Genomic DNA, 27,133 nt, shown 5'->3' on the forward strand with positions numbered 1-27,133 from the left:
CTGCACTCCCAAGCTGCCTTCTGAAACCCAAAGCTGCAGCCACGTACGCCCTGGCCTCTGTGCTGGGAACCTTCGGCTGGGCCTCTCAGGACGTGCTACTTTCAAGTCTCACGAGGCCTGGGGCTCCCCAGGGTAGCCCATCTGGAGGCAGAGGGGCTTGCCCAGCAGGATCACTGGGCTCCCTGCCCGATGACAACACAGCGATGAAGGTGGGGAAGGAGAGCCGAGGCCCTCAGCCCAGCCCCAAATTCTGCCAGAGGCTTCATCACCACCCGCTCGCCCCGCCTGGGACCACCGAGGATCAGAAAATCCACCTCCCGTCACTGCGGCTGCAACAGGCTTCATTCAGGTGCCGTGTCCTGCAGGACAGAACTCGGCCTTGCTCCCCAACACTTTCCTGGCTTCCTGTGCTACTGGCCTAGTCCACGTGCCCACGAGCACTGCCCTGCCCTCCCATCCTTACCACCCACACGGGTGCACCTAACGAGCACTGGGGCTGCAACATCTTCTGTGCAGAAAACGTGTCTGCTGGCCAGAGTCCTATGCTAGGAGGCTCCCTGTGTGCAGGGACTAACAGGGTGGCCCAGGAGCCTTGCTCAGAGTGCAGGAAGCACTGGGACCCTGGGGAAGCCTCCTGCGGCCACAGCCACCTGTGTGGCCTTACCAGTGCCCCCAGCGCTGTGACGGGCTCCACAGGCTGGAGGGACGAGAGGGAGGTGCGTCGCACCCTGCACCAGCATGGCCTGCCTGGCTCGCTCCTACCTCAGCGGGTTATCCGAGTGCGTCTCCAGGTGGGTCTCCAGTCCGTACTTGCACACGAACTCCTTGAAACAGAGTGGGCAGTGAGACACCTCCTCCGCTTTCCTCTCTGCGTCGCCCAGCGGCCCGTCCTCCACCATCTGAGCGGAAAGGAGAAGCACGGAGTCACGAGGGCCCGCGCGCTCTGACCAGGCGGCCGAACACGCCCCTGGCCCGCTCCTCCCTGCTCAGCCCCCTCATTCAACTGATGTCCATGGAGCGCCCAGTATCTGCCAGGCGCTGGGCATAAACAGGGGATGACAGGAGAGGCCCCAGGGCTGGGGAAACCCCCATTCTAGCTGGAGAAACAAAAACAGCCTCGAACAACAGAACAAGCTCTTTGCGTCAACAGCGGGCTCAGCCGGGGCTCCACAAAGCAAGGGCGGGCAGGCACGCTTTCCTCCAGGTACCCTATGAAACAGCGCAGGGAAACACAGCTGAAAAGCCTGGGGGTGGGGGTCTGCCAAGTCCCCAGACTGAGAAACTTAAGGCTGGGGGGATTTCGGCCAGTAGCCCCTGGGCTGCACGCACATTTGTGCGGGGGCGGGGCCGGGAGGACCTTTTTGGCTGGCGCTGGGTCTTCCTTCTCCGACTCCACGTCATGACTCAGTTTCCTCTTGGAGGACAGCCGCCTGCGCTTCAGTGGGGATGGGGGGGCTGCGGCTGGAGAGCTGTTGGGGTCCTTCTCGTGGATCTTCATGTGTCTGCAAAGAACACACACACATATACAATGTGATCTAGGAAAGAAAACTGGGTTGGTTTATTTAAAACGTCTTCTATTTGGGCACTGGTACTTAAAAGTTTTCCTTAGTTAAGAGATATGGGGGTGTAATTTATACAGTGACTTCGTTTTAAAAGCCTTATAATCTCCTTGAACCCCTCTTAAAGCTCTCACAATGAAGTGCTGGCCAAAAACGTGGCTCAGCGCCTTGCTCTCTGTTGGGAGATGTTCATGAACTTCGCTGGCACCGAAGAGAGGAAGGCAAGCCATCTGATGATCTGCTCCACTTATGCAGACAAGCTGCACCATTTGGGGACACATAATTCTACAGGCAAAAGGAGTCCCAGGTACTACCACCAGTTCACTCGGTGGCCCCGGAACCCACCCCCTGTCTACCAGGAGAACGTGTCCTCTGTTGCCTTTGGAAGCATTCTGGGATCAAATGCGAGAAGAGCTGACCGAGCACATGTCTGAAATGCCTCAGACCTGAAAGCCTGCCCTTGCTCTCTGAGGTCTTACGTGAACTCCCAGATCATGAGAGTGGCTGGGACAATGGTTAAGTTACCTGTTCTAACCCTGACATCTACAGGACCAGGAATATACGTACAAGGAAGGATTACATTAGTATGCACATGCCTGCTCCAAAATGAGAGTGTTACGGGTGACCTGACTTAAGTGACCTTACATTATCAAGTTCTAAAACATTCTAGGAACCAGGTCCCAAGAGCTATAGGAAAGAAAGAATGGCATTACAAAAAGATAGTCAGTCTCAATTTCCTCGCTTTGTGACATGAGAGGTTGACTTTTCCTAATGACAGTCATCATTGGCATCACCATCTCTGAACAGGGTTAAACTGTGCCAGATGTGGGAATGTAGCCACGGTGCTTTATAAATAACTCTGATGGGATTATCGTACTGCAGACATTCTCAGGAATGGGAAGAAACAGCAACGTTTCCATAAATGATCCTGTCACACTTCTAAAAAGAAGTTCAGTTCAGCTCATGCTCATTCTCTGCTGTACTTTATTTACCAGAGACAGGCTTGGGAGGAAAGGGCTGAGAAGCTCATGAACCATGAGGAGCAACAGTTCAGGCTCTCAGGCCAGTGATTCAACCCGGAAGGCTAGATTCTTCATCTCTGCCTCTAGGGACACCTGTGAGTCCTCCTCCTGTGAGTGTGTGGAGGTGAGAGCCAGGGCTTCCCTGGTTCTGATCCCGCAGACATATTCTTGAGGCTGGAGGGGTCCCTGGGCCAGCCCCTGACCACCCTAACCCCTGTCCAAACAGCACCAGCCCAGTCATCCACCAGCAGGTGAGAAGTGGCCTCATCTTTGAGGAGTGGGTTCAGGGAAGGTGGCTCAGGCCAACCCTCTGCTTTCTTAGGGGGACTCAGTGCGGTGGGTCAGAAAGATCTAGCGGGAGAAAATGGAAAAGAATCACAGGCAACCGTCATGCCCACATCCACACAATTCCTTGCTCAGGTTATCAGGGAATAAAGCTTTATTATTCTTCTTGGCCTCTTAAAGCCTTCAGAGAGTTAATGGGAGACAAACAGCTTTGTTCTAAGCACCCCCTCTATTTCAGGGCGGCTGAGAGTTAGGGAGACCATCACTTAATATCAGTGTATGGAGAAAAAAAATGGCTGGCAAGTTTCTTTCAACATTCCAAGTTTCTTTCAAGCATATTCCACTTTCAGAAGTGTAAAAACTTTTTTTTTTTCTTCTTAGGCATCTAAGAATTGAGGATGCTTACTCCCTGGAAGGAAGGTTATGACCCACCTAGATAGTATATTGAAAAGCACAGATATTACTTTGCCAACAAAGGTCCGTCTAGTCAAGGCTATGGTTTTTCCAGTGGTCATGTACGGATGTGAGAGTTGGACTGTGAAGAAAGTTAAGCGCCGAAGAATTGATGCTTTTCAACTCTGGTGTTGGAGAAGACTCTTGCAAAGGAGATCCAACCAGTCCATCCTAAAGGAGATCAATCCCGGGTGTTCACTGGAAGGACTGATGCTGAAGCTGAAACTCCAGTACTTTGGCCACCTCATGCGAAGAGTTGATTCACTGGAAAAGACCCTGATGCTGGGAGGGATTGGGGGCAGGAGGAGAAGGGGACGACAGAGGATGAGATGGATGATGGCATCACCGACTTGATGGACATGAGCCTGAGTGAACTCCGGGAGTTGGTGATGGGCAGGGAGGCCTGGCATGCTGCGATTCATGGGGTCGCAAAGAGTCAGACACGACTGAAGAATTGAGGAAGTATGATAATACTAAGGGCTGTAAATTAGTACCAAACCCATCGTTTCAACAGATCACTCAAAATTAACTTCAACAATGAACACCCTTTCTACAGCCGATAGGTTACTGGTATGATTAACACGAGGCCACAATCACTGTGAGGACACTAGGAATCAGAGCTGACGACTGCAAGCAGTTCACAAGCTCATCTCAAGCTACACCTTTTCTATCACGTGACATCAATGGTCATGAGATTGGTGCTTTACCATCTAGCTCCTAGGATTTAGGAGGGAGGTGGTTTTCAGGGAGCAGAGGAAGAGGGGGAGACTGGAGCCGGAGACCTCAGCTAGACTAAGATCGATTTCGCAGATGAGGCCGGCGAAGTGCAGAGGCTGACATGCCAGGGCCAACTCCAAGGTCTGTGCTATCTCCCAGACTGCCTCAAAGGCCGGGCCTCTGCCTCTCTGTTCCAGAGCACGGGCCGGAACCTTGGGGCTCCTTCCTGAGCCCCAGACACTTCCTCCCTGAGCGGCCGTGGCCCCCTGTGTTGCAGTTGTCACCCAGCTCTGACCTGCAGGAGAAGGAAGGGCTCCAGGTTGGGCCTCGAGGCCCCCACCTCCAGCCCTGGCTTGTTGCTGACGGCAGCGGGGCAGGACAAGGGCAAGGCCGTCTCCGGGGCTTGGAGGCGAGGACAAGGCTCCTGAGCATGCTCCAGCTCCCTCACTGATCCCAGCTGGAGTTCAGAGCCATGCTCCTCCAGAGTCAAACCCTGCTCACTGGCCAAGACACGGGTTCCAGCCTGTCCTTGTAGCGACGGGAGGCCCAGGCTCTGGAGGTACACTTAAGAGCTCGATTCGGGCACTTCTGGACTTGGATGTGATCTGCACTCACAGACGCTTCCTACCCTGACCCCTCTGCTTCTCTCCAACAGCAGGAGCGGTCACAGGAGTGTCCACTTCCTCCCAGATGCTCACAGGAAGTGGGGTGAGTCGCCGTGAGGGGCCACTGATGGCCTCTTCCCTGCAAAGCAAGGAGGAGACGACCCCATTTCTCTTCTTTAGAAGACCTGGCTCTGTTGTTCTTTCAGGTTTCATTTCAAGGGCTAATTCATCTAATTTCTAAGTTTCATCCTAAGAACCAACAAATTACACAAGCCTCAGGCCTGGAAGTGGGGTGAGATGCTGTCCAACCACCCACGTGGCACAGAACGTCCCTCAGCCCTGTGCCGCCATTCAGTTCTGACTGAATAGTTCCAGCCACAAGGACTCTCCATTTCAACAAGGCCAAGTGTTAAAACCATCCTCCTTGCGTTGAGTCAGAACTTCTGTCCTTCCTTTAAACACCTGTCCGTCCTTGGGTGTGAAGGTCAGGCTGCTTCTCTGCTGCAGGGCCGCTCCTCACGCAGTTCGCAGTGACGTCTGCGTCTCTCCCAAGTTCCCCTCCTTGGAACCAAGCAGCTCTGAGTCCTCCAGCCAGCGCCTCCCAGTTCTGCCCTCCAGAGTTTTCTGCTGGTAGAACCGGTCGCTACTCATCTTGGAATACTCTCCCATTTGTGAATACCCTTCGTGAAGTGACGGGTCAGAAGTAAACACCCGTTTGCATGCGGTCTGAGTGTGGGGCACACACTGGGCTGGGACGACACGTCCTGAGGTCGTGCAGATGGAGCTGGGGTTCTGAGCGGGGGTGTAACAGCGACGTCACCCCCTCAGCTCCTGCTCAGACCCCCACGAGTCCTATCAAACTGCCGTCGAGCCCCGTGTGCTGCATCCCACAGCTGAGCAGTGAACAGCTCTTCTCTCTCCAGGGAGGCAAGAATGGGAAAAGTTGACGGTTTCTGTGGTACAGGAGCCTACACAGTGCGAAGGCTGCCGTGGTGCAGGAAGCTGGCTCTCACGCGCTATGGATGGGGCTGAACCCTGGCAGCAACTTTTCCCCAAAGCAGCTGAGTGACAGGGATCTGAGTTTTAATCCATATGCCCTTTATTCCAATAATTCCACTCCTGGAAACTTGTCTTGAAGCCTAATAACTGGAAAAAGGTTCAAAGACCTATGCAAAAGGATGAACACAGATGGAAATGCAACAAACGCCGCGAGCCACAGGGTTCCTGGCTGGTCCTGACACTGAACGCTGACCGCGCCGCTGTCCCGCTTGCTCCTCCTCCGTCCTGGGCCGGGTGAGCTTCTAAAGCACGGGTTCAGGCCCGCACTCTTCGTCAACGCCTCAGGTGGTCCACTCGTGCACCTGCCCGCTTCTGGGGCCTCCCCCGTGGGCCCCTGCCCTGGTCCTGGGCACGTTCACTCCGGCGCTCCCCACGCCTGCTCAAGCACGACAGCCGCCGGACCCCAATCGTGTTCTTTAACCCTTCACGCTGCTCACAGGGCCATTCACTACCAGAGTGGGAGGCTGACACTTTCTGGACGTTAAGCGTTACACCTCTCCCAGGCTCATTCTTCAGTGTACCGGCAACCTTGCATAAGTCCACCAGGGAGAAAAACAGCCCAGAGAACTGGGAAATGAAACCTTCTTATCTCGGGGGTAAGAGTCCTTGAAAAACCCTCCGCAAGTTTAAAGGAGCACCTTGTAGAAGGTGTCCCCATAGCAGGTCTCAAGCCTCCTCCAAGCTTGCCCGCGTCTGATTTACGAGTGAAGGTCAAAGCTCAGGCAGGATCTAGATAGCGCCAGGGTCTGCTTGCATCTCAGTCTGAACTTCCACACAGGTTTCAGTGATCTGGGCTCTGAAAGACCTGACCCTCTGAGTGAATGGCATCGTGAGGAAGGTCACCCTTTTCGGTCAACGGACGCGAACTGTACACTAAGCTAGCCCCCAGCACCACTTGGGGCCCCGCCCGGTTCCCGCCAGACCGCAGCCAACAGGTTCACACAGGTTTTTACAGCCTCATTACAGACGGCTCCCCATCCCTACCCGGGCTGGCTGTGCTTTTACAACAAAGCCTCGTGATAACCAGAGAGGGAGCGGACGAGATTAAGAGGCACTGCAGCCCTACGGCCTACTTTCTGGGATGAAGAAAAGTTAAATCTCCAGAAGGATTTGTGTGTTTTCCCATCAGAAGCTGGGGGAGGAGTTCCAGGGTGCGGAGAGTGACCGTGTAAGTCAATCAGGCCCTGGGCTGGCAACGCCTGGGTGGAGAGTGAAGACAGGCGGAAGTGGGCCCACAGGCACCTTCTGGTGAGCAGGTGTGGTCAGGCTCGGTCACGCTCACCCAGAAGCAGGCCCGCCAGCCACAGCGGGATGTGGGGAAGGAGGCGTGATCCGCCTAACAGGCTGAAGGGACGGAGCCTGGGGAAGGGTCTAGAAGGCAGCAGGGCATGAGGCACAGGACTTGGAGAGGCGTCCCCCGCGGTCTGCATCCTCTGGCGGCAAGGTGCTCCGGGTGGAACAGCTGGACGCTGCACACCCCCAGTGGCCAGGCCCCTGCAGTGCGCCACATGGCCAGTGGAGGCTGCGACCACAGAGGCTTCCTCCTCGTCCCCGACACTTGAGGGAAACGTGTCCTGAGACCAGGGGCCGCCTGCTCTCCTTGTGCTGACCATGGCCTGGTCCTCTGGCGCTGCTGTGCCAGGACAACTTGGCCGTGTGGGAAGTCAGGGGATCTCAGCTCAGGGCAGGCACAGCTGGGGCCCAGGGCCACGGGACCTGTGAACACACACCTGCCTCAGCCCTCTCCGCAGCCCCGCTCCAGGTTCCTGCTCCGTCTCAGTCTCACGGGAGGCCTTGGAACAGACACTTCTGTACCGATGGGCCAGGCTGGGGTCACGACACCTGAGGAGCATCTCCCCTCCCGCCCCCCTTCTGCAGGCCATGTTCCTCTCCGACGTCCCGCTGACACTGGAAGCCACCACTTTCAGAAAAGGATCTCAGGACAAGCCTCCGGCCGACTAGTCAGAAGACAGAGCCTGTAATGCTCCTTCTCAAGTCCTCCCCTCCTGACCTTCAAATCCAGTGCGGGGAGCTTGGCGGTCAGCCCTGCTCAGTGAATACCAGCTCGTAAAAACCCCATTCTAGGGCTGCTCCTCATAGCCCGGCCTTTCAATATGACTTCCCTGAACCCTCTTGTACTTTCCCCCTTTACCTGTCCTTGTTTTGCTAAAATAATCTTTCACTTACTGTAATGCTCCCCATGAGTTACTTGGCTCCCTTGTTTAGAACACTCACGAAGACACTCAGTACCCATTTCCATGTAAAACTATGGATTCTGAAAAGAACAAAGGGAAGACCCCAGAGGCCGCGTGAGCTGACTGCTGTCCTGGCCCATCCGGTGTTAATGCAGAGAATCAGAGTGGCCGCTCTCCTCTCCGACAGCCCCTGGCGATTTCAGGGCAGCCGCCTGGTGCGTGGACTCTTCTCACCCCCGGGCTGAACGCCTCCCTGTCTTCAGCCTCTCCGTACACCCAGGGCCGGCTGTGGCCCAGCAGGGCCTGGATCTGGGGTCTTTGGCGAGGGAGGCTTTCAGCTGGGAGCCATCCCCTCTGAGGGCAGCATTTGCCACCTGTGCCCCCGGAGAAGGCCCTTCCATGGCAGAGAGCTAAGAACCAACGCTTCACGGCGGGAAGGGAGCACACGAGGCGCCCAGATCTTTCCTCACTTCGGCCCCGAGGGGAGCTTGCCTTCCCCTTCTACCCAGATGGCAGAACCCAGCTGTTCACATCCTTTTTCAGTGAGGAGGAAGAAAAGACGACTCTCTGGGGAGGAAGGGGGTGCCCAGGAGCTCTGGGCTGCTCCCCAGCCTTTTAAAAAGAGGAACGAGAAGTGCCTGGGCTGGGCCATTCGAGACGGCCTGCCGTGCCACAGGAGGAAGGCTGCCATGGGTGCAGGAGGCCACCACCACAGCAGGGGCACCATCTAGCATGACCTGGGGGCCGGCGAGACACAGAGAAAATGAACAGGGCTCCACAGATGAGCCTTACCTGGGAACACCAAATAGACCACACAGCCCTGCCCCTGAGTGAGGCTTACGGCCCTGCATCTGAGCAGAATGAAGACTCGCCGGGGGCAACACAATGGACCACGTGACATGCTGTGGGGAAGGAGGGTCCAGGTGTGCCTGTGCCCTCGGCTGAACCCTGAGCCGTCGCAGACCTCAGTCATCCCGCCTGCAAAATGGGCAGGCCTCCCAAGGGCGCTGGGTTACAGAAGCCGAGAGCAAAGCTGGAGAGCAGCTGCTGCGTCCCAGTGACCCATTACGCAACCGCATCTCTGGTTTAAGGAAACACTCTCTCCCGGCTGAAGGCCAACGAGCTCTCCATCAGCCCGGAGTCCTGCAGGAAGCAGAGGAGAAAGGCCATCGAGGAGGAGGAAGGTGTGCATGCACACCCCCGCCACAAGTGGGATCTTGTGTGGTAGACACCCGTGCTAGGACTTCTGTGTTGCTCATTCACTCTTTTATTTTTTTTGCGGGGGGGGGGGGGGGGGGGGGGGAGGAGGGAGTGTAAAATTTGCTGCTAATCACCTTCCTTAACAAATCAAAAAAAAACGTTGACAGTTTCGATGTCTGCTAGCACCGGCTTGTTCAGCCCAAACAGGTTGGACAAGTTGAATATTTAAACAAAGGTGGAAAAATGCGAGGTATAAAGCAGGACGTGCTGAGTGGCCTACAGCCAGCGCCCTGCAGGTTTAAGTTTGTGATCTAAGGCTGGCTCCCTCTCTTCCTCTGCCCTCCTCGCTTTGCTGCTTTCACAGTTATCAAACTGAATGGGACACAGACTCGGCTCAAAGTTCCTGGCTGTCAGGTGAGGGGGGCGTGTGTGAGAGAAGGGAGCCGAGGCCGCCTCCCCACGCCGCATCCTGTTCCAGGGCCTTGCCACCCGTGACCTGACTTCCACCAGGCACAACTGCCAGGCCGCTCAAGTGTGGGCAAGCAAGGATGCTCCAGATTTTGATGCCATTCGCCACTTTTACCTGGTGCAACCGAGCTTCCGAAATGTTTAGACAAGATAGGTCAAGACACCGTACCACCTGCACCCAACGTTTCTTCTGCGTCTGCTTAATCCCCAACACAAACTAAGAGACAAACACCACCTCTGCCAGAACAGAAGACAAGCTAAGTTGTAAACCTCAGCATCCAGTCAGCCAAATGGTAGGAGACAATTTAATTAGGAAGCAGATCATAAATGTGAGAAACAGTGATGCAAAGAAAGAAACGCTTGGCTGGTGTTTACCACCTGCCCGTGCTGGGACGGTCCTGTGAACAAACTCTCTCCAGCGTATGGGGACTTAAGCTGGTCCTTCAGAAGAAAAGGCAGAATCAAACTGAGAGACATTTTTCAAATATCCTTTCAAAAAATCAAATAAGCTCTGCTGGAGGAGTTGAAGGGGTCGCTCTGCCATTTCCTTATACTTGGTGTCTCACAGGAGGAATAAAATCCTATGACAAATTCCTGCCACCTGTTCTTTTTCTCAGAGAAGAGTGGTAGCTTTCTACCACGTGCAGACTTCTCAAATGTACAGTAAGAGTTTTGCAAAGGACTGCAGATGATCGCCAACAGCAAGTGCACATCCAAGTGAAAAATGTACAAACACCACAGAACAAGCAGTTCAAAAAAAGAACAACAACGAACTGGAAGTCTGCAAATAGCGATGAGGCTGTGCACAACTCAGAGAGGATACAGGAACAAGAAATCCTGTGCTCACGCTGTCGCGTCCTTGGGACGCAGCCTGCAATCCTCAAGGTCAAAGGGCACAGGGTCTGTTCTCTCGGTTTTGTAAATACTCGTGCTCACTGTCACAGAGGAGGGACTAGTGGGTTAAACTTTCCTTGGGGAGAAGAGAGAGGAAGCAAACTACCATCTGCTGAATATTTGACGTGAGCCAGAGGTGTCGGTATGTATTACAGCATTTAATCCTCGTAAGAACAACTTCTCCGAGCAAAGCACCACCCCCGTTACAGACGAAGGGATGGAGGCCCCTGTCCCCGTTCTGAGGAGCATCCTTACCAGCCTCAGCCAGAGAGGAAGGAAGAACTCTCGGGGGACCCACAGAGAGGCTGCCTTTATTTCAACAATGAAAGTTTCAACTGAAGTTGAAATAAAAGCGTACAAATTTCAATTCCAGCCAACGAGATGTAAAGAGAGGCTGAAAACGTTTAAGTATAATCAAACAATAAACCATTTGGTGAAAGATTAATAAAGCTATTGGGGAAAAGTGGTAACTTAAGACATTCTGCTGTGATAAACGGACTTATAAATGTTCACTCTCAAGGGGAAAGTTCTGGGCCTCTTAATAACACAGACTTCCAAGAGAGGGAAAAGCATGTTAAGTGGAATGATCAAGGAATGGGGTAATACACTTCAATGACTTTTTTTTCCTGGTTAAAGAGAAAAAAAAGTTTCCACTTTCATAATAGAAAAGGCCTTTAAAACTGTACCAGAAGTATGCCCATTCCAGTAGAGAGTCCTAAATATACTGAAACCGCCTTGTAACCAAGTACTATCACGGAACAACCAACTCTTCACAGGACAGCCGCCAGAGCTGAGGGCCACGCGTGCAGCTCAGTCACACGGTTGTGCTGACTGCACAGGCGACGAAGTTAAAACCTTTCACACAAAGCCCTCAGTCTTCAGAGGGCTGCCACGTACATCATCTTCTAAGGGCACCCGAGAGTGGAAAGGCTCCTGAGCGCCCCCGAAAGGCGTTTTCCCTCTGGGGAAGGGAACACTAAGTTACAGGTAAGAACTGTGTTAGCATTTTCCCCCTGCTTTTTAATAGGAATATTCTCAAGAAAACAAAACGCTCACATAGTCCTGGGTAGGGGGACCCCCAGACTCTCATCCTACAGTGACCTCCTCCTGATGCCTCCTTCTTCCCTCACAGGGACCGGGGAGCAGGCACCCGTGACTGAGACTCGTTTCCAGGTGGGGCGGGCCGAGCCCCGCATGCGCACCTCCACTCCTGAGAAGGGGCAGGCATGAGGCCAGAGAGAGCGTGCCCCCAGGCACCTGACCATCACCATGGCTACTTTTCACAGGGCGCTTCCTCTTGCTGGACCCGGAGGGTACAGAAGCAACCCTCCTGACACGCGGCCTGGTCTCCGCTCCTCCCACCTTCAGTGCCAGCCACCTGTTCCGACCCCAGCGCAGCACAGACTCTCAGCCCCAGCGCAGCAGCAGAGGCCGAGGCCTGGCTGCTCCTGAGCGGCTGAGAGTGCCGTGCTAAATTCAGAGCCTCCGCGCTCTCATCTGTCACGGAGCAGGTCACATTTCTGTGCGGCCAATGTTCTCTTCCAGCATAATAGGAACACAGAAGCCTCTGTTCCTGAAGACGGCCCATGATGTGGGGGCGTCCCCGGCCTGTCTCCTGTGGGGAGGGATGGACTCAGGCATGTCCACGGCAGCAGGAGAGCGAGGCAACCGGATGACTGACACTCCAGGGGCGTCCCCGCCTCACCTCTACCTTCTGCACGCAGGGCTAAGGACACAGCCTGCTCTTTCTGCACTCCCCTCTCAACAACGGGGAAGTCGGGAAAGCGTGCTCCCGCCAGCGTCTCCCTCCTGTGTGTCCCTAACATGACAAGGACTCCGAGACTCTCTCTACAGCTTAAAGGTCTACAGTTTGTAAGATGAGGAGCAAAGGAGAAATTGATTTCCTATGTTCCGAGGCCATTATAGCTGCAAAAGGAAAATCCCCGTCTCAGAGGTCTGATTCTTTCCAGAGGAGACTTGTTGCCATTCTCTCTTTCAAGCATCATCGCTTCTTCACAGCTCTGCTGTCCAGCACTTTCCGGAAAGTTTTTGCACATTGCAAAGCTCAGTGCCCTTTTTCCTACACTGAGCTCTCCCAGAGGGCGTGCTCTGGCTCAGTTTCCCAAGTTTGTTTTGGAAGACAAGCACTGCTCAATCCAAAATTTCAACATGGGAGCAACTGATAAAGAGTTCTGGGAAGTTCAAAGCTGGAGCTGCAGCAATGTTTCTGTGATACCTGTTTTGCACTGCGATGGCAACCTATTAGTCTGCTCAGGAACTAAGCTGTGGTTCGAAAGGTTTGGGATAAAGGATTTTCAAACCTCAAAAACATGAGAATCCGCAGACAGGGAAGTGGTAACTTGAAAAACCGTCCCAGATATGGTAATAAATTGAGACAGTCTCCCCCGAAACTTCTTTAAAATAAGCTGGAATCTGTATCACTCCAGTCTCCCTGTTTACCAGATATACAACTACTTTAAAAATAATTTAAATGCATTTCCTGGAATGAAATTATAGTAAGTTATGGGCTGTACCTGAGCTACAGGGCAACTATCAACATGACGACACATAATTTAACCTGCTGATTCAGCGGTTTATTTTTCTTTTTATTAATATGATATTTCTAAAGGGTTGACTACAAGGTGATGGTCCTCTCATAAAACTAAGGTAAAAGAAACTACAAAAAGGTCGATTAACCTAATAAATGATGATAACAAACACACTCTCATACGAGTACGAGTGGCTGAAGGAGACAGAGTGACTTGCCTTTAGACAGAGGGTGGCTGCAAAGGGCGCCTCATTAAAATTAGCTAAGAGGAAACTGAACTGAAAAGGGCGGAGTTCCAGGGGTCCGTGCTGTGAGATGGATGAGCCCCTCTGGGTGCTGAAGCAGCCAGAGTCCGGGGTGGAGCCCAGATCTGCCTCCTCCACGGCTGCTCAGCTCTAAATCCGGGGAAGGTGGGGCTTATCCAGGGGAAAGGGCACATGGAGGCTGGTGCAGCACGAGTGTGCGTGTGGACGACCTCAGGAACGGGGTGAGCAGGAGGCCGATGGCAGGGGTACTACGAGTTCCCAGACCAGCCCTGGCGAGTCAGGGCTTGGCACTCTGGATCTAGAGATCCACAACATGGGGGCTCATGTTTCGGCAGGGGTCTTACCGAATCTGCACCCCCGAGGGGAGGACACAGCAAGGAGCTGTGTCATAGGAGGCTGGCGCAGGAAAGGGGGCCCAGGACGGGTTAGAACAAGGCAGAGCAGGGACAGGGGCGGGAGTCCAGGCTGTACACGCCCGGCCTCCGCCTGGGCTCCGGAGCCCCCACTGGGGAGTCCCCGGCTCTCCTGGCCCAGATGCTGCGGCGACCTCGGGGAGCGGCAGGACGGCCGCGGAAGGCAAATGAGAAACAGAGCTTTGGTCCTGAGAAGCAAACACACAGCCCACTGACTTCCTCCCAGGCTAGGAAAGTCAAGCAAGGATGCGACTCATCAGAACCAGGGGGCGCACTGTCTTTTCAGTCCCAGAGCAGCTCTGGGTCCTGACGAATGTAACATAGATAGATACATGTCCAGGAGAGACCACAGCTCACCATCCCGGCATCAGATCTGGAACAGATCCACCGGACCAATGAATCTACTTCTGCTCTCTCTGGCACATTTTTGTAAGTGTTTTCACATTTTTATAATTTTTTCCCCCCAAAAGTACAGTTTCACCAACAAACGAAGGTGGTGATGACTGTGACTGATTACCAAACACCAAATGTTCTTTTTAACCCATGGTTTGCAATTTTCTGCAGCAAAGACAAAAAAGGAGTGTAATAAGCTCAAATATCCTAAGTAAATTCTTTAAAATTTAAGTTATAGGTTTAGGATAGCAAAAACAGAAAAAACCTCTTCATTTATTTTCTGGCATCTTACGACTAGTCAGCCAGCCGCTGTGCTTACTTCAGTAGCACATGCAACCTTAGTGAAGCACTAATGAGCTGACATTATCCTATGCGCACTGCATGTGCTAATTCCCACAGTCAATTCCCACTGAATCTCCGCTCCCATCGGTACAGACATCACTGCCTTTTACGGATGAAGTAACCAAGATACAGAGAGGTCAGTTAACCTGCCAGGGTCACACAGCGAGGAGTGCATGCCGCTCAGAGATTATCACAGGATGCCGTCAGCTCTGAAAACACAAACTCAGAAACACCCTTCAGCCAGGACATTCCCCAGGTCGCTGCAAGCCTTCACAACGCTTTCACAAACACTGCACTTGAGTGCAAGTTCTACGTGAGGTTTTACCATGCCACTTTGGTGAAGTACAGAAAAATCAGAGATTTCTGAAAAGTTCTGCAGAAGTAAAACTAGAATTCAGTTCCCAACAATTAGTCCTCTCCTGTAAATCAAGATGACTCACACAATAAAATCAGCACAAAATAAAAAATTAGCACAAAATAAAATCAACACAAAATAAAAAATTTCTGCTTTAGAAGAAAAATACTCATAAACAGTAATTTACATAGATGAGAATCTCAGGGTAATATCAATGGTTGGTCTAGAAAAAATTCAATATAATTTTTAAGAACACACGCATGCTAAGTTGCTTCAGTCATGGCAGACTCTTTAAAAGCCCATGGACTGCAGCCCGCCAGGCTCCTCTGTCCATGGGATTCTCCAGGCAAGAATACTGGGGTGGGCTGCCACGCCCTCCTCCAGGGGATCTTCCTGACCCTGGAATCAAACCCGCGTCTGTTATATCTCCTGTATTGGCAGGTGGGTTCTTTACCACTAGCTCCACCTTATAAAAATCAATAGAAAGTGATTTCAGGCTCACCAAATAGAGTGGACTATGCTAGTTGGATGGCTCAAATAGTTTAACATCGAAAATGTTTTACTACTGGAAATTATTTTGAAAGAGGGTAAAGCTTGAAAGAGTGCTTTTTTCTAATATACAAAGTGACATATATTTTTTCTAATATACAAAAAACTGTATCAATTATTTCTCATGGCCTCTAAGCCTGACAGCCTATGTTCAAACCTTGGCACTGACTTTGATCCTAAGCAAGCTTCCTCATCTGCAAAATGGGATGATAACTGTACAAACCTTGCAGGTAAGAGCACATGAAGATAAACAAAGATCTATGAGGAAACAGAAGGACGATGTATAAATCAGCTGGAACTGACAGTACTGCTAAAAAACACTCCACCCAACAACAGCAAGAACACACGCCCTTCTCAACAACACAAGACGTTCTCCAGGATAGACCATGTGCTCAGCCATAAACCTAGCCTCAATAAATTAAAGGGAAAAAAAATTGAAATCATGGAAAGCTTTCTTCAATTAACAATACAATGAAGTTCAAAATTAGTAATACAAAGAAAGTTGTAAATATGTGAAATCAAATATACTCCTAAATAACCAATGGAAAAATCACAGAAAAATTAGAAAATACTTTGAGATGAATGAAAAGGAAAATACAACATACAAAAATTTATGGAATGTTATGAAAGCTATGTTTAAAGAAATATTTACAGCTGTAAATACCTGTCATAAAAACATTCTCGAATAGTCTTCTACCTGAAACACTAGAAAGAGATGAGCAAGCTAAACTCAGAGCAAACAGGAGAGAAACAGTCATGCTTAGAGCGGAAAATTTTAAAAATAGAGAACAGAAAAGCAACAGAGGAAAATAAATCAACAAACTGAAAAGTTACTTCTTTTAATGCTAAGTCACTTCACTACTGTCCGACTCATTGCAACCCACTGGCTGTAGCCTGCCAGGCTCCTCTGTCCGTGGGATTCTCCAGGCAAGAACGCTGGAGTGGACTGCCATGCCCTCCTCCAGGGGGTCTTCCCGACCCAGGGGTGGAAGGTCTTTTACGTCTGTGCGTTGGCAGTCGGGTTCTTTATCACTAGCGCCACCTGGGAAACACCTGTTTCTCTGACGAGACGACCAATAAAATTGTTAAATGTTCAGCTAGATTGACTACGGAAAAAAACTGAAAAGACTCAAATTACTAACATCAGGAAGGAAAGAGGAGACGTTACTGACCTTACAGAATAAGGAGGACTGCAAGGAGACACTAAGGACAACCATACGCCAACCAAGCAGATAACGTCCATGAGATGGCCGAGCTCCTGCAAAAGTCGCAACTACGGGAACTGACTCCGAGAAGAAACAGAGAACGTGACGAGACCCATCTCAAGCAAAGGACCTGGATTAGTCCTATACAAACCTCTCGGGAATAAAAGCCCGGATGGCTTTGCCGATGAATTCTACCACATATTTACATGAAAGGAATTAATATCAACTCTTCACGAACTCTTCCAAAACAGAGAGGAGGACGACAGAATATTTCACACCTCACTCTATGTGGCTCGTAATTACCTCAAAGAAATGCAAGCAACCCGGAATATCCAAAACAATCCAGGGAGAGAACTAAGTTCAGAGATTCGCATCTCCCAATTTCCAAACTCACCCAGAGCCACAGTAATCAAGGCCATGTTAGGCCTTGGGAGAGACACACAGACCAATGGAAGAGATCTGGCAGCACAGATGGAAATCCTTATGTTTATGGGTAACTGAATATTGATAAGGGTGCTAAGACAATTCAGTGGAGAAAGAAAAGGTTTTAAACAAACAGTACAAAAGGCTGAACCTGGATTCCTTCCTTACACTCTACACAAATGTCAACTTAAAATGAGGTGTAGACGTAAATGTGAAAACATCGAAATTATGGACTCATGGGGCTGCACTTCACACCTGGTGGGGTGGCTGTCATGAAGAAGACTGACAATAACCAGTGTGGGCAAGGGTGTGTAAGACTGCAGTCCTCACACACTGCTGGTGGGAGTGCAAAATGATGCAGCTCCTCTGGGAAACAGCGTGGCTATTTCCCAAAATGTTAAACATGACCCCGCAATTCCCCTCCTCAGTGGCTACCCAAGGGAAACAGAAACACATGTCCACACATAACCAGTACAAGAATGTTCACAGCAGCATTACTTGTAAGGGCCAAAAAACAAAACCACTCAAATGTCTGCTGACTGATGAAGAGGTGAATAAAATGTGGTATGGCCCTACAATGGATTGTTACATGACAAGAAAAAAGATGCTACAACATTGATGAATGTTTGTTTAAAGCGTTAAAGCTAAGTGAGAGAAGTTGGTTAGGAAAGCCTGCACATTCCATGAGAAGTCCACAGAAGGCGAAGGCACCGGGGAAGCAGGGCTCGAGGGTGGGAAGTAAGGAGAAGCCACTGCGAGTGGCTGTGGGCTTCCTTCTGGGACAATCAAAGTGCCCTCAAATGGGGTAGGAGAAAGCGAGGAAATTGCCTGAGAAAGTAATACTTCCAGGATTAGATTTTGATACAGAAGAACAAAGAATTTATTTTTAAGCAGGAGGAATAAAAGAGAGCAAGCAAAACAAAACAAATGGCACACAGAAGGCAAAATGATACTAACAGGCTAATGTGGAAGCAAAAAGCTAAAGCTAAAAATTATTGCTGTTTAGTCTCTAAGTCACGTCTGACTTCTTTGAGACCCCATGGACTGTAGCCCGGCCGGCTCCTCTGTCCATGGGATTTCCCAGGCAAGAATACTGGGGTGGGTTGCTATTTCCTTCTCCAGGGGATCTTCCTGACCCAGGGATCGACCCTATGTCTCCTGCATGGCAGGCAGATTCTTTACCACTGAGCCACTTGGGAAGCCCAGAAGCTAAAAAATTAAAATAAACATTCTTAGGAGATGAGGGGCAAAAAGAATAGGAAATTATGTATATATATATAAAAAGGTAACACCTTTCACGGAGAAGGCAATGGCACCCCACTCCAGTACTCTTGCCTGGAAAATCCCATGGATGGAGGAGCCTGGTAGGCTGCAGTCCATGGGGTCGCTAAGAGTCGGATACGACTGAGTGACTTCACTTTCACGTACTGGAGAAGGAAATGGCAACCCACTCCAGTGTTCTTGCCTGGAGAATCCCAGGGACGGGGGAGCCTGGTGGGCTGCAGTCTATGGGGTTGCACACACAGAGTCAGACACGACTGAAGCAACTTAGCAGCAGCAGCAGCAACACCCTTCATCAAAATCCTTTAATATACTGATACATTCCACAGCATCATACTCTATCCTGCTTCAAGGAATTCAGACTGAGACATCCATAGGATTCAAATTATTGAGTTACTCAGAAATGCAAATAACAATAATAAGTAACACTGGTTGCCTGCCAACCATGTGCTGAACTCATTATCTTCTAATCCCCATCCTAGTCCAACGAAGTGAATACTATCAAAAATTTCAATTTAAAAAGGAGCAAAGTCAGGTACCAAGGTTATGCAACTTGCTCAAGGATGGAAAACTTGTAAGTAGCAGAGGTGAGATTTGAAATCAGGACCTAATTCCAAAAATCCATAAGTTTACCACCATACCAGTGTGTATACCACCACACCAGTACACCATCAGGGGGTCATAATTTTACGTAGAATAAATGGGACCGTCTCATTTGAGTACTTACATATGATAAAATACCAATTTCACAACTATGCAAACTTTCCTTTTGAAATACACATGTAAAACAAAGTTAGCCAACTTTTTAAAAGAAATCAATATAATGCTTAAAATGGAATATGGAAAAATAAAAACAGCCTGATTTTTTGAGAAGGTGAAATTTGGGTCCCTTTAAAATGTTTTCCTAGATTTCCAAGGTTCCTAAAATATTTGTGTAAAAAAAGAAGACAAGTTTGTTCTGACCCCTAAATCCTAAGTCCTCTTTCTATTAAGAATATTTTCCATTGGTTCCTCCCACAGTATTTTTAATATGCCCACCACTGAGCTTTCTCCCACTTCAGAGCAAGCCTCCTTCTCCCTCAGGAAGTAAATTCCTGACATTTATCAGATTTTTCCCTTCATTTTATCCTATCTTATCCTGAAGCTCTCCAGCCCACTTAACTATTTATTCGATGCTCCAGAAACGTTTCGCCCTGCAGGGCATCCGTAGGCAGATGCAAAGGGTTTTAAAAAGGCAAGGGTTACTACGCTAATCCTCTAGGGTTTCTCTGCGTCTGATCAGCTGCCCACCTCCGTATCTCAGCAAAGACACTCCGACTGGCCGAGGGTCACCCTGAGGATGCCCCCATCAGCCACAGACCAAGCCTAGGTATCGCTGGCTCCCAGGAGCAGACACCTCTGACACAGTGGAGACGGTACAGGCAGGCAGACAAAACCAGCGCTGGCTTCTCCACACAGGAGCGGCCCTCCTGTTGCCTTTGGGCAAGACGGCCGGAAGGCCACTCTGCTTTCGGTCAGCCCCCTGCGGGCTCCAGGCTGCGGACGCGGGCCACCCGCACCCACCTGTGCATGTTCCCGTTGGTGGTGAAGGACTGCCCGCACACGGTGCACTTGTAGGGCCTCTCCCCGGAGTGCACCAGCATGTGCCGGTCCAGGGAGCTGGCCGAGCTCAGCGACTTCCCGCAGATGCTGCACGAGTGGTCGGCCCCGCCCGTGTCCGTGTTGTGCTGCGGAAAGCAAGGATCACAGCATCACCGAGGGGGACGGGTCAAGACTCCGCAATCGGGAGGGTAAGTTCAGAGCTTCACAAATACACGCACATATAAGCACACACACACACGTGTATTAAAACACCAGCAATGCTTCTTGGCTGTTTTTTTGTTTCATTTTAAATGTCTTCCCGAATATCAAAATCCATCGGGACCAGAGACAAATCTTTGGTTCGCTCTTCCATTTCCGTGTTCCAGGAATGACGAGCACTTCTTCCGCCAGGCTCAAAATGAAGGTGGGGTCTTTGCGGGTCTTTTTCAGAGGCACATGTAGATGAACTGACCACAAAAACGAACGTGAGCAGGAAGACTGAGCTATGCGGCAAACGCGAGGACAGGCCTCACTGAGTTCTTCTGCTTGATGCCTCGGTCTAGTGTCAGAGAGAGAACTGAGACCCACCCGGCTTAGGGTTCCGGCCTCTGACGCCTCAGTCTAGTGTCAGAGAAGAGAGCTGAGACCCGCCCGGCTTAGGGTTCCAGCCTCTGAAACGTGTTACGAAGGAACATCTCTGTCCGAGCCCAAGTTACTAAACGGTGCTATTACTCAGCACCACTTATGATGTGACTACTGTCAGTCCTTCACCGTTCTGGGGTCAGTACTATCTCATGAACCATCCACAGCAGGCAAGGGAGAAGGACAAATCTCCTAATAAAGAAGAAGAGCCAAAAGAGATCCCAAATCAAGGGAACTCCCTGCTGCATGATGTAAGTTTACAGCAGCGCAGATAATCGGGATCTACATCTACAATCTCTGTGCTGTGAAGAGTCTGGTTCACGTATGATGAGAAGTCTGTTATTTGTGATCGGTTAGCTAGATGTTTGCTGAATTCTGAAAAGGTGTTCCATGTGCCCTGGGACTCTGTCACAGTAACACGGACACACGAAAACTGTCTCATAGCCGCGCCTCAAAATTCTCAGGGTATTACATTTAAATTAAACAGCCACAGTTCATCCATTAAGATAAAAAGTCGCCTCCCCTCTTAACGAAGAGCTATGTGAAACAAAAACACAGGAGCGTTAGCTGACCTGGCGAATGTGCATGGTTAGCTGGTGCTGGGTGGTGCAGACCTTCTCGCACAGGGGGCAGTTGTAGGAAGACTTCTCCTCTTTCGTCTCCTGAAAAGAGAGGATAAGCATCCGCTGCAACCCACAGTGAACTGATGCCTCGCATGTGTGTTACACACACCTGTGTCTCATGAGCTGCAGCAACAGAGCAGCTGAGAGCATGGGCTCTGGAGCCTGGCTGGGTGTGAGCTTGTCTGCCCTCCATTTCCTCAGTTATAAAATGGGGAAAGCCATAGCATCCACGGCGTCACGCTACGATGAGGAGTAAGTCAAAGAGCTCACAGAAGGCACGAGCACAGTGCTCGGTTCAGGGGCGAGTGCTCGATAAACGGCAGTGTTCTCGTTAGACACCACTTAGTGAATCATCGGGGACAGTGAAAAATTAAGCGTCAAGTCACAGCTGAGCTAGAACAGGGCTGTACTCCTCCCCAAGTCTGACCCAGGCTCCAGTCACTTGTTTCTGCCTGGTCTTGAGCCCCCAAGATACATGAAAGGGAATGGAGTTCTCATGACAAAACCCCACCCTCCTGAGGGTGGAAGGCCCCAGTGCCCACCTGGGTGCCCAGTGGGGAATCAGTGGGACACTTTATGGCTGGAGCACCTGCCCACCACTGCTCATAAATGGTAACGAAGTGTGAGGAAGGGAGGGAGCCAGCTTTGGGGCTGGACCCTCAGGCATTTTCAACAGCCGTCTTTTTACTTGCACTCATTCAACTGAATTTCTGTTCCTTGTGAATAATACCAATTATTAAACAGTTACTATGCACACGTGAAATGGTGGTTTTTTTCACACAACCATTAGAAATGGCCACTGTTACAGATCCCATTTTCGGGATGAGGAAACGGGTACACAGAGGCAAGTAACCTGCCCCAAACCAGAGCCAGGATTAACACTCAGGCCAGCTGCTCAGAGCCCATGCCCTAACCACTAGGCGACACAAGTCTGACCCAGAAAGGATTGACCCCAAGGCACAGAAAGCAAACACCCTTGTGGCTGGCTCATGAGAGATGATGATGATAAAATAAAAGCCACCCTGAAAACCATAGAGACAGATGGCCCCGTGCACCATGCGGGGTGGAGTGGACGCACGAGGGGGTCTTGTCCTCAGCTCCCACGGGAGGCCCCTCTCGCTGCTCAGAGGTGAACAAGCCCCCTGGTAGGTCACGCACGCCTTCTCTCCTTGGGTCTGAGAAGTAAGTACGCTACACATCTTCACTCTCTTATTAAAAAAAATCACAGATACGTATTTTAAGGAAGTATATTAACCCAGAGACAATTAAAAAACAAACAAACAAAAAACTCCAGCCCTGCAGCCTCACTCGGTCATTATCCGCCTCTACCCCTCCCAGAGGCAGAAGGTGTGTGCACGCCGGGAGGCAGGTGTTCTCCGGTCAGGATGCAGCTGGCCGAGAACCACCAGACAGAAAGCACTAGCAACAGGCTGAGGGCCCTCGCCTGGCACTGCGGGATGCCTCCGGGCTGGCCCAGACTCTGTCTCTGGGGTGTTTTTGTTCAATTATTAGATTAGCAACAATGTGTATTAAAAAGCAGTTCTGGGGGCTTCTTCCCTGGGGGTCTGACTCCACACTCCCAGCACAGGGGCCTGCGTGCGATCCTTGGTCCGGGAACTGGACCCCACGTGCTACAATGAAGATAAAAGGTCTCTCTCATGCCACAACTAACACCCAGCACAGCCAAACAGACAAATGTGTTTGTACGTGGTTTGTTTTTTGCTTCCACTGTGTGGCACGCAGAACTTCCCTCACCAGGGTCAACCTGTGCTCCCTGCAGTGGAAGCGTGGAGTCTGAATCCCTGGACCAGCAGGGAAATCCAAAAAGAATTTTTTTTAAAAGAGATTCACTGGAGGACGTAAATAAATGTAAAAAGCCAGGCCCTCCAAGTAGCCAGCCTCTTGAGGATGAAAATTCCCTAAAAAAAAAAAAAAAAAAAAAATCACCCTGTGAGCCCCATGAGGCAGACACCAGAAGCGCTGAGTGGCCCCTGGGACTAAAGGGATTGACTCCGGGCTCTGCCATGAACTGGAGCCCGATCCCGTTTGGAGGCGGGCAGCGGTGCACTGCGGCCCTCAGCACAGAGTCATGACATCCACGATGATCTGGGAGGAGGAGTCTCCAGACTCAGATTCGATTTTAAAGACAAAGCAGGCAGAAGAGGAAGCACTGCGACGCTGGCGGAGCCCTGCTGGAGAGGCCCGAACCCAGAGGCTGCGGCTGCGCTGGTAGAGGGAGCTTGCTTCCCGAGCTGACAGATAAAATTAGCAGCTAATGTGATAACTAACCATTCCATAATGAAACAATCTGGCACCCTTGCTGGCTTCCAGCGGTGGCTAATCTGCCCTGGAACTCTGCTCCTCAGGGCGCCCTCCAGCCCTCCCGTCCAGCCCGGTAGGGACCACGCTGCGTTTTTCTAACGCGCTATCTTCCCCATCCTGCCTCTCGCCCAGACCTCCTTTCAAAAGCCTAAGCTGGTGCCCTGAGGAGCCCAGAGGACACAGGAGGCGGGTGACGAATGGCCCAGACACCCCTGTGGGTCCCCTGCACGCCCCACGTGCAGACAGAAGGCCACGGGTCCCTCCACGGCTCTACCTACTCTCTGAATCCCTGGGACGGGACCGAGCCTGGACTTGGGCCGGCTCTGCCCCTGCTGGGTCGTGCTGGGCTCTCTCAGAAAGAGCTGGCACCCAGCACACAGTGCCTGGCTGGAAGGAATGAGGGGCAAACACTGTGAAATGGGGGGATGGATGGATGGACGGACGGATAGATGGATGGACGGACAGTCACGTGAGACTGAAAATAAACCTTTTCTTCCCAGAGCTAGCGCTCCTTCTTGGCTCAGGCCACAGTCAAACAGGCTGAGAATTTTCTCAGGTACCCACAGGAAGAGAGGCACGCGGAGAAAAGGAAAAAAAGAGAGAAAAAGTATCAATGCCCCCACCCGACAGCATCATTTAACTCCGAGTCTTCAGCCTTGAGGACGAGGTGGAGAAACAGACCCGCCTCCGTCGCTGGAGGGATGTGAGGCTGGGACTTTTTCTGGAGGGCACCCTGTACCGGGGCCGTGACTCACGCTGGACTTCTACCAGTGTATAGGGGACCATCACGCTGGGCTGGAAGGACTGTGCTCAGACAATTCTGCATAAGGACAGTCACTTTGGGATTATTAATAAAAAAGAAAACTAACTCACAAAAGCCCAACAGGTTTACCTTCCTGCCCATCCCCGGTCTCCAGATAGTCAGAAGGCTGCCTTCTCCCAAGGGTGTGGTGGGACTCCACCGAGTCAGGGAAGCCAAGCAAAGGATGTTCACACCATGTGGACGCAGAGCAGAAAGGGGAACGGCCACCTCGCTCCTCGGGCACTGTCGAGCACACTGCTGCAGGACAGCAACACTTTCTCAAGTGCGCCATGGGGACATTAAGACTCATCTCATTTCCCAAGGGAGGAAACACGGCCTTTCATAACATCCCTGCCGTCCTATGCCCCTGCCCACTGCGATGATCTCTGAAAACTCAAGAGGAACACACGGCATCCCGAGGGGGATCCTCAGGCACCCAGGTGCATGCCTTGTCAAGGCTGGAAAGCTGGAGAGCAGTCCAGCAGAGCGAGGACTCACTGGCTATCTGTGCTGCAGACACTTAAGAAATCAAGGAGGAGGCATCGTAAAACCAGTTAACCAGCTGTGTGAGTGAAGAAAGGAACCACGTCACAGGAGAGGAGCAAGTTGAGCTCTCTGCTTCGCCTGTACCGTGAAGACAGCATGTGTGTGTGTGTGAAAGTCGCTCAGTCGTGTCCAACCCTTTGCGACCCTATGGACTGTAGCTCACTAAGTTCCTCTGTTTCTGGGATTTCCCAGGGAAGAATACTGGAGTGGGTTGCCGTTCCCTTCTCTAGGAGATCTTCCTGACCCAGGATCTAACCCAGGTGTCCTGCATTGCAGGCAGATTCTTTACCCTCTGAGTTAAGAGAGCTTGGGTTCAAATCAAGTCACAAGGTCACAGGGCGGGGTGGGGTGCCGGTAGGGGTGCTCTCATCAACACTGACACTTCAGCACAGAAAACCTTCTCTGCGAATGGAAACCGACCTAAGTTACAATTAGCACCTGAAAAGGGATCATGGCCTCTGGGTGTGTCTGTGCCGTTCAGACCACGTCCAGGGTTCTGGCTCAGGGAGCTGGGGCTCAGGGGGACATCCCTCCCTCAGTGCTCTCACGGAAGCCACTGCACGCGCACGGACGCTTACCTGGTTCCTTCGGCCGATCCGATTTGGTCCCGGAGGCTTCGTGGGGGACTTGACGCTCTGGGGGCTCCCGCCATTCTCGGTGACCTTCCCCACACTCATGACTGCTGACATCATGGTGTTGATGGAAGACAAGTCTGAACCCTCCAGGCCAATGGGCGAGCTTGACGTCATTGGGACAAGGATTTAAGCTTCTAGAAAGCCTCGGCCACAGAACTGAAAGTGAGAAACTGCTGATGTGATCGCTGGGAAGTTGAGGCACCGGGCAGGCAGGTGGCAGGGGCCACGGCTACCACCGCTGCAGCCAGGTTAAGCCCTCCCCTTCAGTTCAGCCGACACACGTGCTCACGTGACTGAAGCTTCCATCTCAACCAAGCGCTGTCACACTGAACTGACTGCCTTGCTTCCTTTCTGAGTATGGGCCACCGAAGAGGTGACCCAAGGCAGGTCCTCTTCCTTTGCTAATCTTTCACGAGGCAGAGTGGGAAAGGCTCCAACAGTTAATAAGGCCGGGAGGGCCCATCTGGCCAGCGGCCTCCTAGCAGCCTACTCACTACTGCAAGCGTGTTCTAGACCCAGAAACGGAAGGTGAGAAACCTTGGCTCTCACCTAACTCCAGGCCGCAATACCCGATTTTAATGGGGGAGTCCAAACTGTAAGACAACTGAGAAGCCACACCACCACCCAACGTTACAACCAAATTTCAAATCAGCATAAAAAAGGCTGTTTCTTAAAACATATGAAGATGTAATGTACCTTCCCCCAGAAAATGGAAGGAAGGAAAACCCAGCCCGCACTGGCGATTACCTCCATTCTCCGCCCCAGCTGATGCACTATGAGCGCGTCATCTGCTGCGGGGGTTGGGCGCACGGACGAGGCAGCGAGGCTGGGGGGCTCCTTTTTCTCTTCTCTTCGTATCTCTCGTCGACACTGGAAGGGAAGCAAGGGCAGAAAGGTTCAGAAGGAAAAACAGAAACCACGTTTGCTGTAATCTCAGACCGCTGCACTCACCAGACTACAGGGAACCGTACGGGAGATGTCTGAGTCTTCTTTTTCTTCCAAAACCACATTCTGTGGTTGTTTTTCACTCTTAACTGATGTTCCCTACAGCGCATCGCCCTCACTCCCAACAGCCAAAACGATTCTGTGGTGTTTTATTTTCTGAAGCTCACATGGTCCACATACAGCGAACTTTCTCTACCCTTGTTCCCCACAAGGAGTCTCAGACTCCCTCTTGACCCGTGTCCCGCCTCCTAAAACTGACCAAAGATGAGGCAGGGAAGGAATCCGCTAAAGACTCAGCGTCTAGGAGGGAACAGGTCAGACCTTAAAAAAACCTGGTAATACGGAAGGATGACTGCAGGGAACACTACAGCCCCCGGACAATCCAGCTTTACTTCTCCAGGCCTCTTCTAGCATGCTTCTTCCACACAAGTACTATCGGCTATAGGAAGTTAAGTCTCCAGGTAACCCGTTTCCTTTATTTTATCTGGGAAGATTTTCTCTGGCCACGTACCCTGTTACCCTCCGGTGTGCCTTAAGTTCTGCACGTCCACACTGCCTCAGTGATCAAGCGCATTATCTCAGGAGCAAAGTGAATGCTCAGGAGCCCCCCTGGAGAGGACATGACTGCCTGTGGTTCCCCTTCCGCCTCTGGGAGAAGTGACCCGGGTAGGGCGTGACAAACGGGGACTCCTGGAGCAGCCACGAACGTGTCTGGCAGCAGAGCAGGAAAGGCTGGGGACACAGCCATCTGACGGCTTCACACAACGGACGGGCCATCAGCTGACAAGCCCCAAGCTAAAACCTT

The 27,133-nt window shown here is 51.4% G+C and overlaps 1 protein-coding gene across 7 annotated transcripts in view; it reads right to left on the minus strand.

Annotated features, from left to right (window-relative positions):
• Positions 1 to 27,133, minus strand: part of RREB1 (ras responsive element binding protein 1) — a 166,890-nt gene that overhangs the window by 31,865 nt on the left and 107,892 nt on the right. For all 7 annotated transcript variants that reach the window (XM_070778451.1, XM_070778454.1, XM_070778453.1 and 4 more), the window contains exons 3-8: positions 26,131 to 26,253; positions 25,327 to 25,539; positions 21,028 to 21,117; positions 19,796 to 19,959; positions 1,358 to 1,502; positions 763 to 899 (exon numbers count right to left, since the gene is read on the minus strand). In XM_070778451.1, coding sequence (XP_070634552.1) covers positions 763 to 899; positions 1,358 to 1,502; positions 19,796 to 19,959; positions 21,028 to 21,117; positions 25,327 to 25,497 — 707 coding nt within the window. In that variant the 5' untranslated portion in view covers positions 25,498 to 25,539; positions 26,131 to 26,253. The remainder of the gene's footprint in view (positions 1 to 762; positions 900 to 1,357; positions 1,503 to 19,795; positions 19,960 to 21,027; positions 21,118 to 25,326; positions 25,540 to 26,130; positions 26,254 to 27,133) is intronic.

The sequence above is a fragment of the Bos indicus genome, chromosome 23 (genome assembly GCF_029378745.1).
Source record: "Bos indicus isolate NIAB-ARS_2022 breed Sahiwal x Tharparkar chromosome 23, NIAB-ARS_B.indTharparkar_mat_pri_1.0, whole genome shotgun sequence".
NCBI lineage: Eukaryota > Metazoa > Chordata > Mammalia > Artiodactyla > Bovidae > Bos > Bos indicus.